This window comes from Stegostoma tigrinum, chromosome 2 (assembly GCF_030684315.1).
Source record: "Stegostoma tigrinum isolate sSteTig4 chromosome 2, sSteTig4.hap1, whole genome shotgun sequence".
Lineage (NCBI taxonomy): Eukaryota > Metazoa > Chordata > Chondrichthyes > Orectolobiformes > Stegostomatidae > Stegostoma > Stegostoma tigrinum.
The window spans coordinates 72,004,505-72,018,539 of record NC_081355.1 but is presented as its reverse complement, the minus strand read 5'-3'; the positions used below and the strand labels follow the sequence as shown (position 1 = coordinate 72,018,539).

Genomic DNA, 14,035 nt, shown 5'->3' with positions numbered 1-14,035 from the left:
TTATCATTAAACTCTTTATTCCAGCCATTTATTAAGCTCAATTTCTACCACCTGCCATGACAGAATTCAAGGCGGGTCCTCAGAACATGATTGAAGGTTCTGGATTAATTGTCAAACAATTCTAATAAATGTTTTAAACATTATTTCCCTTTTATAAAACTGTATTTAACTTATCTAATCATACAATGAAATATTGTTGTGATTGTGGTTCACACAGATTCGCAAAAACATAGGTAGATATGGAAAAGAGTTTCTGCAAAAAGAATATAAAGTGCTGGGAAGTAAATTAAAAAGCAGAATTCCAAAGGATACAATCTACGGTTTATTGTCCAAGCTGCAAAAAAATTGACATCGGAAGTATGTGAAGTTAGAGAGGTGAATACATGGCTTAAAGACTAGTGCGGGAGAACTGGGTTCCAGTGCATGGGTAATCAGCAACTGTACTGCGGAATGTGGGGGCTGTACCATTCAGCTTACGACTGAATCATGCTGAAGTCAGTGTTCTTGTGAAATGCATTACTCAGGAAGAAGAGAGGGTTTTAACCTAACTAATGGAGGCAAGGAATTAAATGAGGAGTGTTCAAGATGGAAGGGATTGGATCCTGAATATTGAGGTGGAGGGCTAACTTTGTTAATCAAAAATGGGCATTTTTGCATTAGTTAGAGACAACGTTGGTTCAGGAGATAAGATAAAGAATCAGTGTGGATGAAGGTGAGGAATAGCAGAGGAACGAGGTCACTGGAGTGAGTGGGTATACAGGCCCCCTAATATTAACCACAATGTAGCACCAACTATACAAGAAGAAATATTGAGCTGTGGGCCAACAAATCTACAAGACTAGATGGGCTTCATCCTAGGATCTTAAAACAAATTGTTAATGATTTCATATTTGCAATGGAGTTAATTTTCTAAAATTTCCTTGGTTCAGGGAAGGTTCCATCAGACTAGAAAGTAAAAACATACAGACCCTCTTGTCAAGAAGGGAGAGAGGCAGGGAAAAGGAATACGTAGACCAGTCAGCTCGGTATCTATCATGGGAAATTGTTAGAATAGAGCTTTGAGGGAAGCATGGCTGCCCGCTTTGAAAAACTCAAGGCAATTGGGAAAAATCAGTATGGTTTTGTCAAAGGGAAATTGTGTTGCGCCAATTTATGGGAGTTTGTTGAAGGAATGACTTACAGTTTGGACAAAGTGGGGGCTGTAGTCTTACTGAGCTTGGATTTCAAGAAGGCATTTGATGAGTGCCACATTAAAGGTTATCGCAAAAAGTGAAAGTAAAAGTTCATTGTTTAGAGGGTAATATATTAGGATGCTGGCAGTTTTCAATGAGTGGTGTCCCACAGGGGTCTGTCTAGGATTTTGACATTTTACAATTTATATCAAAGCTTAGATGAGAGGAGTGAATTCTTAGCACTAAAATTACTGATGACACCAAGATGGGCACTAAAGTATCTTGTGAAGAGGACATGGGCCAGTTGAAGACAGATCAATTGAACGAGTAGTCAAAAATCTGACAGATGAAATATAACCCGGAAAATGTGAAGTTGTTAATTTTGGCAGGAAGAATGAAAATGCATAGTATTACGTAAAAGGAGAATGACTGCAGAATTTTGAGATGCAGGAATCCAGTGCATGAATATCACAACATTAGCCTGCTAGAACACCATTTCATACTACCTTTTATTGCAAAAAGATTTAAACATGAAAGGAAGGATATTATGCTTCAGTTACCCAGCACATTGGTAAGACCACATCTCCTGTACCGTTTCTAATTTTGGGTTCTTTATTTAGGGAAGGATATAAATACTTAGAGGCAGTTCAGAAAAGAATTACCAGATGAATACCTGGAATGAGTGAGTTGTCTTTTGAGATGGTTGGTCAGTCTGGTCTTGTTTCTTCTGGAGTTTAAATGTGTGATAGGTGACTTGATTGAAGTGTATGAGATCCTGAACAGTCTTGAAAAGGACGCCATGAAAAGAACATTTCCTCTTGAGGGGGGAGTCCAGAACTAGGAGGCCATGGTTTAAAATTACGGGTAACCTTTTCAGGACAGACATGTGGAGATTTTGTTTCTCTCAGGGCTTGTGTGACTTTGAAACTCTCTGTCTCAGAAGTCAATTTGGGCCATCAATTCAATACCAGTCAAAAACAATCAGCTAACTATTCTAAGTCCATTTGTCAGCACTTGGCCCATAGCCTTTATATCATGGCATTGCAAGTGTACATCTAAATGTTTCTTACATATTGTAAGGGTTTCTGCTTCTGCCAACTTAACAGACAGAGTGTTCCAGATTCCTACACCTTCTGGGTGAAAAAAAAGGCTTTCCTCACAACCCCTCTAAACCTTGTGTGACTTACTTGATTGAGGGAGTCGCTGGACAGAGTGGAATGGGAGAGGATCCTAGTAGGAAGATAGTGGAGTAGAAATGGCAGGAGTTTATGGGGGTAATTTAGAAGGCACAGCTAAAATTTATTCCAAGGAAGAAGAAACATACCAAAGGGAGGATGACACAACCATGGATGACAAGGAAAGTCACGGACAGCATAATAGCAAAAGGCATAGAATGCAATGAGGATTAGAGAGAAGCCAGAGGATTAGAAAACCTTTATAAATCAGCAGAGGACAAGTAATAGTTATAAATCTGTGGTGTTCTAGGAAGCGCATGGTTAAAAGGGCTTGAGTGATGCCATGTCTTTGTCAATGGAAGGCCATGCCTGACAAATTTGTTTGAATTCTTTGAGGAAGTAATGAGCAAATTAGACAAAGGAGAACTGGTGGATGTGACTGGGGCAACACAGTGGCTCAATGGTTAGCACTGTCTCACACGCCAGGGACCCAGGTTCGATTCCACCCTCCAGCGACTGTCTGTGTGGAGTTGGCACATTCTCCCCGTGTCTCCGTGGTTTTCCCCCGGGTGCTCCAGTTTCCTCCCATAGTAAAACGATATGCAGGTTGGGCGGATTGGCCATGCTAAATTGCCTGTTGTGTCCAGAGGCGTGTGGATTGGACATGGGAAATGCAGGGTTACAGGGAAAAGGTAGGTAGGGGGTTGGTCTTCAGAAGGGTGGTATGGGCTTGTAGGGCCAAATGGCCTGTTTCCACACTGTAAGGATTCTATGATGACTCTATTTGGATTTCCAGAGGATCTTTCATAGAACCTACAGTGTGGAAACAGGACACTTGGCCCAACAAGTCCACACCGTCCCTCTGAACAGCATCCCACCCAGACCCATTCCCCTAATTTCCCGTGTCTAACCCACCTACCACAAACATCCCTGGGCACTATGGGCAATGGCCATTCCACCTAACCTGCACATCTTTGAGCTGTGGGAGGAAATTGGAGTACCTGGAGGAAACCCGCAGACTCACACGGGGAGAATGTGCAAATTCCATACAGACAGTTGCCCGAGGGTGGAATCGAACCTGGGTCCCTGGCTCTGTGAGGCAGTAGTGCTAACCACTGAGCTAACATGCCACCCACCCACAAACATCAGTTTATGAGACCAACGCCTTCCTACTTGGCTATTATCCCACCGGCTACCTCACCGCACAGGAGACTGCTAAATAAAGCATATGGTCATGTAGACTTAATGATCTCATTCTGATCCTATATCTTATGGTCTACGGCCCTTATGGTCTTAAATCAATGTGCCCCGTCATTGATGCCTCCACGAGGGAGAAACAATTCATCCTTGCCTTCTCTCTCTTTGCCCTCCATAATTTTATAAATCCCAGTCTTAACCCATCTCAATCTCCCCTGCTCCAAGAAAACAACTCCAGCCTGCCCAATCACTCTTCACAACTAAAACTCTCCAGCCTAGGCAACATCATGGTAAATGAAAATCAAACAAGCTGCAGATGCTGTAAATTAGGAACAAAAACCGAAGTTACTGAAAAAGCTCAGCAGGTCTGGCAGCATCTGTGAAGAAGAAAATTACAGTTCACGTTTTGGGTCCACTTCTGAGGAAGGGTCATCGGAAACGTTAACTCTGATTTTTTTTTTGCTCTCACATGCTGCCAAACCTGCTGAGCTCTTCCAGCAAGTTCTGTTGTTGTACCATCATGGTAAATCTCCTCTGCACCTTCTTCAGTGCTATCACAGCCCTCCTATAATGTGGATTCCAGAACTGCACACAATACTGTAGCCATGGTGTAACCAACATTTTATGTATTTCTGGTATAAATTCTCTGCACTTAAACTCTGTGCCTTGGTTAATAAAGGCAAGTGCCTCATATGCCTTCTCAACCACTTTATCCACATGTCCTGCTAACTTAAGGCACTGGTAGACATACATACCAGGGTCCCTTTGATCCTCAGTGATTCCCAGGGTCCTACTGTTCACCACGTATTCTGTTGCCATGTTTGTCTTGTCCAAGTGCAAATTGGGGCATTGACAATTTTTAAAGCAAAGGTGAATAGATTCTCGTCAAGCAGGGGACCCAAGGTTCTGGGGAGTACATAGGAATATGGAACTTGAGACAAAGGCAGATCGACCATCATCTTATTGATGGTAGAGTAGGTTTGAGTTGTTGAATGGTCTCTTTCTGCTCATAGTTTTTACATGTCCTGTTTTGTGTAAGTCTATATAATTGAAGGATGGTCTTCCTGAAGCAGCAGGGTCATTACTGAGGCAACCGCAATTGTCATGTCTAAACTCACTGGAGCTGACTAAGGAAACGGCAAACTATGCACATAACTCATTCCCTACATTTAGTGATACCAATGTCCTTCGTAGTTATATTTATCAATCTGCACTTCCATGAATCTGCAGTTTTATTTCTGTTTACTCAGAGCACACCAGCTGCACATCTGAAATCATCTGAAGCCCTTTAAACCAGCTCTCTGATTTCCCTATCCATCTGCCTGGCCTGTCGACATCCTCTTAAGCAATAGGATTGAAATTAGTATTTCTAATAAAGGGGAAGAAGGATGGTGTAATATTGAAAGGGAATTTAAGTTGCCATCCCCCTTCAGTGGCATAGTGTTCTATTTGTATAATCGATGATAACGTGCTCCAGAACTGCCTTTCATATTCATTGCACAGACATATGTAAAACAAATTCAAGCAACATATTCAAGTACTATTCTGCAATAATCTCCAATTAACGTTGCATCATGAATTTAAAAAAAAAACAGAATTTCCCTGTAGTCCAATTATCAGGTTTCTACAGAATATTTAGTGCAGTGTTCAAACGACTTAAACGTATTCAGGAGTATAAAGAAAGCAGTGTTTACTGTGCAGTACCTTTATGATATCAAATGTGCTTACCTGAGGTGAGCATGCTATGCATTCTGTCTCGAGCCAACAGCTGGATCGGTTGCTCTCGGTCAGACACTCCATCTGAGGAGAAACATGATTCAGTCTCATAAATAGTCTGCAGCATCTTTCCTTTGAGTTCTCACTTCAGCCACATGAAAGATTCATCAGAACACCAACAGAGTCATTTCCTCCTTAATTCTTCCTCTCGAAATAATCAGATGACTTGCATATTATTACACCGTAAAGTGCTCTCTCTCTTTCAATTCCAAATGGTTAAGTGCCTCCCTCTATTTTGTATTTTGCATGAGCCAAATATACAACTATAAAAAGCAACTCAAAGTTTTCTTTCCAAAAGATATTTAGTTTTTGCAGTTTTCTTTTGGCCTGTTTGTTTCATGAATTAAGTTGAAAGTAACTGGAATTGTAGTCACCACAGTTCAGGGAAGCCTTTATTTTGCTTTGTAGTAGGCACGAGAGGTTTGCAAATGTAGTGTCTACACCATTGTATGCACAAGTCTGCTCTGCCCCTGTTTACCCTCTCCAAGTTGGCAAAACGAAGTGATAAAACGTTTACAAATGAATCAACAACAACACAGCCCACAGGCGACAGAAATAGAACAATGGCTTGTGTTAACCAAAAATAGGTCATGCATGGCAGGGATTGAGCTGTATTAATGCATTTGAAAAAATACCACTACAAGAGCAGTGTACAGCTGTCCAATCCCTCAGCTGGAAATGCTGCTCTCCAGTCCTGCTGCAATATCTCAAAATGTATTTACATCTATTTTTGTTCATACACTCAGAATAGAAGCGACATCATTGGATCTTGTTTACATAAGTGAAAATCATTCCAATTTGTCCAAGATACTTGCTGATCCAAATTTGAAGCAACAGTGTGAGTGATGCCGATCATTCATAATTCATGTCCCATTTTAAAATGCTTCCTCTCTGGACTTGATGACATTTTAAATAGGTTCCAGAATTAGAAAAGGAATTCAGCTCATGTAAACACATGGTCAGAACAAGTGTCAGGTTTACTGTATAGCGGTTTTATGCTCTAGGTTTAATGTGTGTACTCAGTAGGGGAGGTATTAGAATCATAGAATAGAAGCACAGAAGCTTTACAGTGCAAAAAGAGGACTTTTGGCCCATCAAGTCCACACCGACCCTTCGAAAAGCATCCCACCTAGACTCATTCCTCTACCCTATCCCCCTAACCTCACATTCACCATGGATAATCCATGGCACCTTCACCATGGCGCCTAACCTACACACTTCTGGACACTACAGGGCAATTTTAGCAGAGTGAATCCACCGAGCCGGCACATCTTTAGGCTGCGGGAGGAAACCAGAGTACCCGGCAGAAACCCGCGGAGATGCGGAGAGAACGTGCGGACTCCTCACAGAGAGTCACCCGACGCCGGAATCGAATCCGGTATTAGCTAGTAAGCCACGTTTTATAATAGTTCAGCACTGCTCACCTAAGCAAGATGCAAATAACCTATTTTTAGAATACTGCAAAATTAGTACATGTCGTTTAGTAGAAGAGGTTCTATATGATTCTGATATTTTTGGTAAAATGGGCTTTAGTTTATTTATATTTCTTGGTATTTTCATAACATCAAAAGTGTTGTATCTCTTCACAGACTCCAGACCAAACAGACAGTGTTCCTTAAGACAGTCACATGATATCACAATCCATATTCCCTCTAAAATTGTGCAACTGCTCTGATGTTCCACGTACGGCGATCAGTGACAGTGATCGTGATATTGACTTCTGATTCTGCAAATTGTTATTGTGCATTGCCTGGGAGGCTTGGATCAAAGAAAAAATTGTGGGGAACGCTCCTCACAACATGCCACATGCCAACACAATCGTACTTGCCTTACTTTTAGTCATTTTGTCAGTCCAATGAAGTAGGTGTAGTGTGATCAGTCAGTTTTGTGTGATTACATACAGTAACGTCAGAACCAAATTCAGATGACGTACAAGGCCATGATTTTATAGCAATGTGAAAAGTTAGATTTGTTAATAAACTTCAGGACATCTATCTCAACAATACTTAGTCTCTGTGGTATATGTTATCTGAGCTAAAATACATGGCCATGGTCAAACCAAATTATACTGACTGTACTATTTAACATAAGAAACTACATTATGGTGACAGCAAGACTACTTTTGGTATTACAAGCTGATATGCGGCAGTGAGAGTTGTGAAGTGTTCTGCCGCTAACAGTCATCACATACCTGAGTTCAGAGCTGAACAACCAAAACTCAATTGTTACAACTTGCAGAGAAGCAAAGCAACTGCAACAGGGGAACAATTATGAACATACCTCTTTCAAAAAAAAAGCCCCCACTAATGATCTATTTGTAAAGTGTCATATAGGTAGCACCAGGTAAAACTTGTAGCCGGGAGTCAGTACAAAGGTACAGAGTGTGAATTCACTGAAGCTAACTGAGCTGGAAGGCTTTTGGAACTGTGTCATTGCCACTGTGCCAATTAAAGCCTTCACAAAAGCGATTCTAAATAAACCTAAAGAATATCCCGTTGATGTGCCATGAGAAAGAGAATGCAAGTTCAAGGCGATGCATGCAGGTCAGCATCATCTACAGGTGCTTGACTCTGCAACAACAGTTCGTATCATGTGCAAGCTATGTTCTACAAGACAGCTTCAGAATCCGCAAGGAATCCATCTGCCCAGAAAACTCCAAAATGTAACACAAAGCTGCACAGCAGCATGTGAAGAAGAGTCAACCAAGAAACAATGTTAATGATGCGTTGAGTGATTTTTCCATGGCACAAAAGCACATCCAAATCCAGGAAATATCTGCAATGCCATAGCTTAAAGACCAAACAGCGCATGTGGTAAAACTGACACTCCCTGTCAGAAAAGCTATGATCTTTACCTCTATTCAAGTGATACATCCCAAAAGGAATGGAAATAGTACTCTAAATGCCAAGACCGATGCTGGTGCAAGTGCAAATGTCATCTCTTTACACACCTTACAGGAGATATATGCAAAAAAACTGGCTGACGCCGTGCACTTCATCATGATTAACTAACTGCTTATAACATGTCAGACAACACATGCATTTGACATTGATCTGGACAATGCTAAACAGCTTATTGTGATGATTCATGGCATTTGTCACATAGAGGAAACAGCAGGTAACTAAATAACCCTCAAGGTAACAGTCCAGTCAGCTACAACATTAAAGACTGTGAACCGTAATATTGAGTCTATATACATATATATGACCTGGCTAATCTGCTTAGAGGTTTGATGCTTGTGGCAACTTTAAAGGTGATGCAGTGTTCTTTCTAAAAGATGATGACAAACCTAGCACTGAGGTGTCTCGTAAATGCAGAATTCACATTCAGGATAAACTCAAGCGGGAACTGGATTCAATGGAAGAAAGCAATAACGTCTGGAAAGAAAAGCATTACAACACTGAATAGTACAGCTCCATTATGTGTATTCAAAAAAAGTTGTTGTTAACTTGTGTTTGTTTAATTCCAAGTCAACTAAATAGCGCACTAAAGAGACACCCAAACAAGACTCCCACCAGGAAAAAGTTCATCTAAAGTTCTTGGATGGCAAGCATTTTACCAAATATATACATCCAAGAAAGGCTTTGGGAGTATGTCTATTCCAGGATGCCAAACTTATTGCATTTGGTTTTAAAGTCCTTACTAGAACTGAGGTGAACTACTCAAACAATGAAATAGAAATTCTTGTTTTTTAGGATGCAACTGACTCACACGTGTATACTTAGATTGAAAAAGACTTACAGGGGAATGGAGAAACAGCAGATGAATTGAATAGCTTTACCAAAGGAGGAGTTCAGGCCCAATAAGTCAAACTGACTTCTCCCCTATCATGTCATTTTCCAGCACATTCAGTCAATGACTGAATAGAGTCTTCACACTGAATTACTGGTTATGTTGTTTGTTTGGGTTGGAAAGAGTTAAAGAAGAAATCCCTGTTGGTTCGCCTTGTGCTGCAGGTATTTCACTTCATTCCAAATATAGTAAAGCAGCCTCAGCAAATAGCATCCAGTATCACCTACACCTGGACAGGATGAAACCTGAAGCTAAGCAAAGAGAATTATTTTAAAAATCAGTATAGAGTTCACACAAGAAGGAAGCAAACTACCATAGGTGCAGCAAATCCAAAATAAACCCAAGAAACTTTGGAAATAATTACAGATCAGACAACAGTGGACAGAGAAACTAAGGGCAGAATCTTAATTTTTTTTGACAAAGTGCGAGGTAAGTGAGCTTTCTGGTGAGATTTTCACGGCAAAGGCCAGTAAGGTTCCATGTTTTGTCTTATCAAAAGCACAACATTAACTCCCGACCTCACCTCTTAACATGCCTTACATCCAAATCTATCCCTAACTCATCACAGATCATTCCCATAACAATTTCGGGATAGGCAATGGCCTGGTTGTACTATCATTAGACTATTAATCCAGAGACCCAGGTAATGTTCTGGGAACCTGAGTTCAAACCCTGTAATGGTAGATGGTGAAATTTGAATTCAATAATGATCTGTAAATGAGAGTTTAATGATGACCATGAAACCATTGCTGATTGTCAGGATCATGAATGTCCTTTAGAGAAGGAGATCTGTCATTCCTACCTGGCCTGGCTTATATATTACTCCAGACCCAATGTGATTGACACTGAACTACCACCCCACCTTGGGCAATTAGGGATGAGCAATAAACGCTGGTTCAGCCAGTGGTGCCCTCATCCTGTGAATGAATAAAAGAAAGAAAAAATTCGCTACTCAGCAGGTGTCAACAGAAAGACCAGCATCCCACCTGCACTATGTTTAAAAGATTACTGTGTACCCAGATGAACACTGGCATTCTGAAGCTGCCCTGCTTGGCCAAACACAGGGTCTGAACATGTTGGAGAGGGGGGGAGGATGTTCTCTGACAGGGGCCTGGATGTCCTGGTTAAATGATGGTACAAAAGATGGAGTCCTCTTTCCAGAAAACAAGCAGAAGTGCCCATGTCTCCAGAGCCTGGCAGCCTGGTCTGAGATAAGTGCCCAGTCAGTGCCATCTCCACAGTGCAGAGGAATGGCCAGCAATGCCATAACTAAGTCAACAACCTTCCCTGTTGTGTCAGGGTCAATGCCACACTCTTCTCTCTGCTTCCTCTAAACATGTTACTGCACCCACCTCCCAACAAGACTCATGATTAACAATCTTACTCTTACCTGCAACATCTCCCCTCAGTTTCTCTCATCTGCCCTCTGAACGCCCCCCAACAGAGTGCTAACCCTGCGTGCTCTCCATTCTGCCACCTCACTCCCTCATAATACCTCACTACCTTTCTATCACCTATTATAAAGATTAACAGCTGTGCCAGCCATTTTCATCTCACTCAGTGCCTCTCTTTGTCTCTTTCAAGGTGCAGGCAGCCCACATTAGGGCAGAATGGATGGATGGGTGCCCAACATTCAATTCCCTAGCCTCCATGAAGAGAAAATCCTAGCCTTTACAGGGGAAGATTGGGACAACACCTGTGGGAATGTTGAGACATCCATTTCCTGCCAAATGCGCCATGAACTGAAACTCTTATATTAGAGATAATGGGAACTGCAGATGCTGGAGAATTCCAAGATAATAAAATGTGAGGCTGGATGAACACAGCAGGCCAAGCAGCATCTCAGGAGCACAAAAGCTGACATTTCGGGCCTAGACCCTTCATCAGAGAGGGGGATGGGGAGAGGGAACTGGAATAAATAGGGAGAGAGGGGGAGGCGGACCGAAGATGGAGAGTAAAGAAGATAGGTGGAGAAAGTATAGGTGGGGAGGTAGGGAGGGGATAGGTCAGTCCAGGGAAGACGGACAGGTCAAGGAGGTGGGATGAGGTTAGTAGGTAGCTGGGGGTGCGGCTTGGGGTGGGAGGAAGGGATGGGTGAGAGGAAGAGCCGGTTAGGAGGTGCAGTTGTTTGTTGCGAACTGAGCGGAGGTGTTCTGCAAAGCGGTCCGCAAGCCTCCGCTTGGTTTCCCCAATGTAGAGGAAGCCGCACCGGGTACAGTGGATGCAGTATACCACATTGGCAGATGTGCAGGTGAACCTCTGCTTAATGTGGAATGTCATCTTGGGGCCTGGGATAGGGGTGAGGGAGGAGGTGTGGGGACAAGTGTAGCATTTCCTGCGGTTGCAGGGGAAGGTGCCGGGTGTGGTGGGGTTGGAGGGCAGTGTGGAGCGAACAAGGGAGTCACGGAGAGAGTGGTCTCTCCGGAAAGCAGACAGGGGAGGGGATGGAAAAATGTCTTGGGTGCTGGGGTCGGATTGTAAATGGCGGAAGTGTCGGAGGATGATGCGTTGTATCCGGAGGTTGGTAGGGTGGTGTGTGAGAACGAGGGGGATCCTCTTTGGGCGGTTGTGGCGGGGGCGGGGTGTGAGGGATGTGTTGCGGGAAATATGGGAGACGCGGTCAAGGGCGTTCTCGATCACTGTGGGGGGAAAATTGCGGTCCTTAAAGAACTTGGACATCTGGGATGTGCGGGAGTGGAATGTCTTATCATGGGAGCAGATGCGGCGGAGGCGGAGGAATTGGGAATAGGGGATGGAATTTTTGCAGGAGGGTGGGTGGGAGGAGGTGTATTCTAGGTAGCTGTGGGAGTCGGTGGGCTTGAAATGGACATCAGTTACAAGCTGGTTGCCTGAGATGGAGACTGAGAGGTCCAGGAAGGTGAGGGATGTGCTGGAGATGCCAGGAAGGTGAGGGATGTGCTGGAGATTAACCCAGATTATCTCATTCACTGCACATTACTTCATGTACAGCCCTGACGTCTGAGAAAACCTCAGTGAAAGCCCCAGCAAGGCTTCCTCCTGCATCCCCTACTAGCTATGTTTTGTGGGGATGTTGGGGTTTAGAATACTCGGGAGCAGGAGGCAGAGAAGGAACAGCCCAAGCTACTCATACTCAGAGTGACCAGAGACCAGGCACCCTCTCAGCCTAACAGATCAGACCCAATGATATCTGCAAACAGAAACTTTGCCACATACACTGGGAGGAACAGGAGCAGTAGACGGGTTTGTGGCAACTAATGGCCCTCAGTGCCCAGAGGCTGTAGCAGGGCAGTGAGTCATGTGACCAACTGGCTGCGTCCATGGTCAGGTTGGCAGCTACCATGGGCAGCCTGGCCTAGCTGTCTCAGGGTTTACTGGAGAGTTGCATACATTGTGTTCCGTTGTCCCCATTAATGATCTTCATGATCACAGGTTGGTGAGAGGAGGATGGGAAACTTGGCAGACAATCCATCAAAGATAGTGCCAGGAGGTGCCAAGCCAGAAGAGAAGTAGTTTCATCTCAAAATACTTCAGAAGTGTCTGGGTCCTCCACTTGACCTGTACTCTTCCAGCCCTTGGAATTTACAGTTAGAGAGGGTTCACCTGACGCTGACAAGATGACACTTAGCACACTGGGCCATCCAGACACAAACACCCTTGAGGTTGACCAGCCAAATATCCAGCATCAATGGGCTCGACAGCTGAGCATCCTCCTTTCACTCCAGATGCACAGCCAGGAACAGAGAGGGGAGTGTAAGAGAGAGAAATAAGAAAATATATCAAGGACATTTCTGTGGCATAGGTGACACTGCACCGTGTAGTATTTCTGATGTTTTCTACAATATTCACCATTTGAATCTTATGTTTGTTCATTTGACTCTCTTTGTAACCCTGAATATAAATGTATCACATAATGACCAACTTCCTATCTATACAGGATATACAATGCTGAGATTTCCTGTAGTATCTGGAAGCAAGAAAAAGCCATAGATCAGGTAATAGGTCCTGTAAACACCAAAGCTCCTTGTTCTACAACATCCCTATTCTTTCCCTGGCCTGTGACTTCAAAACAGTTGCTGTAAATAAAGTGGTCAGCAATGTCTGGGGAAGGGCATTGCAATGCAAACAGGGGGCTAAAGCATGAGGGACCCGCAGGTCTGCGTCCTGAGCAGTGCATCAGTCTGTGTGTGATGTTGTTTCCCATTCAAGTGGTTCTTACAGCCCTGACAAGTCAAGTCACTTACTCCTTTCACTCCTCATGTGGCTGCAGCCCATTTCTTTCCCATTCCGCACTTTCAATTTCCAGCACAATGGGAGGTGACAGTGAGTATTCTTCAATTGGTGGCATTCACCTTCCACCTCATTATATTGGAAATGACTCAAACATCCATATTCCTTTCCTTGTAGCCTTTTCCAAGAATCCCATAAGCCTCTCATCTCCCCAGACCCCCATCTACATGAGCTTGCATCTTGCCCCCATTAACAGGAGCCTCTGGTTTCTAAAATATCCATGCCACATATAGTCATACACTGTCTCCCACCTGAAGCTAGGATGCCACTGACTGTAGATGAACCCCTTATCCCACATGACCCCATTCCCATCCTTGCTGTCTTGTATACCACATTTTGAGATAGTGTTGCCAACACCCCTTTTCAGTTGTCATCCACCCACTTTTCCCTTCAATCTGCAGTTCCCATTCCCGAAGGATAGATTCCAGAGTCTCCTTCCCATGGCAGCAATGTGGTTCTGCCACAAAACTCACCATTGCCCACATTGCTCAGACCCTATAAAATTCCACCCAGAGTTCATGTTTCAGGTTGATTACCTTTTCTCAGAACTACAAAAAGGCTTGTGCTGTGACAGGTTCTGAGCAAGTTCAGAAGCAGAGACAGGCAGGAGGGAAAGAAAGAATGATAGGAAAGATCTGTGATGTGTTAGGACGC

The 14,035-nt window shown here is 43.4% G+C and overlaps 1 protein-coding gene across 1 annotated transcript in view; it reads right to left on the bottom strand.

Annotated features, from left to right (window-relative positions):
• Window positions 1-14,035, bottom strand: part of LOC125447373 (histone deacetylase 9-like) — a 737,956-nt gene that overhangs the window by 456,714 nt on the left and 267,207 nt on the right. The window contains exon 5 of the mRNA XM_059654559.1: window positions 5,273-5,344. Within this exon, the coding sequence (XP_059510542.1) occupies window positions 5,273-5,344 (72 nt within the window). The remainder of the gene's footprint in view (window positions 1-5,272; window positions 5,345-14,035) is intronic.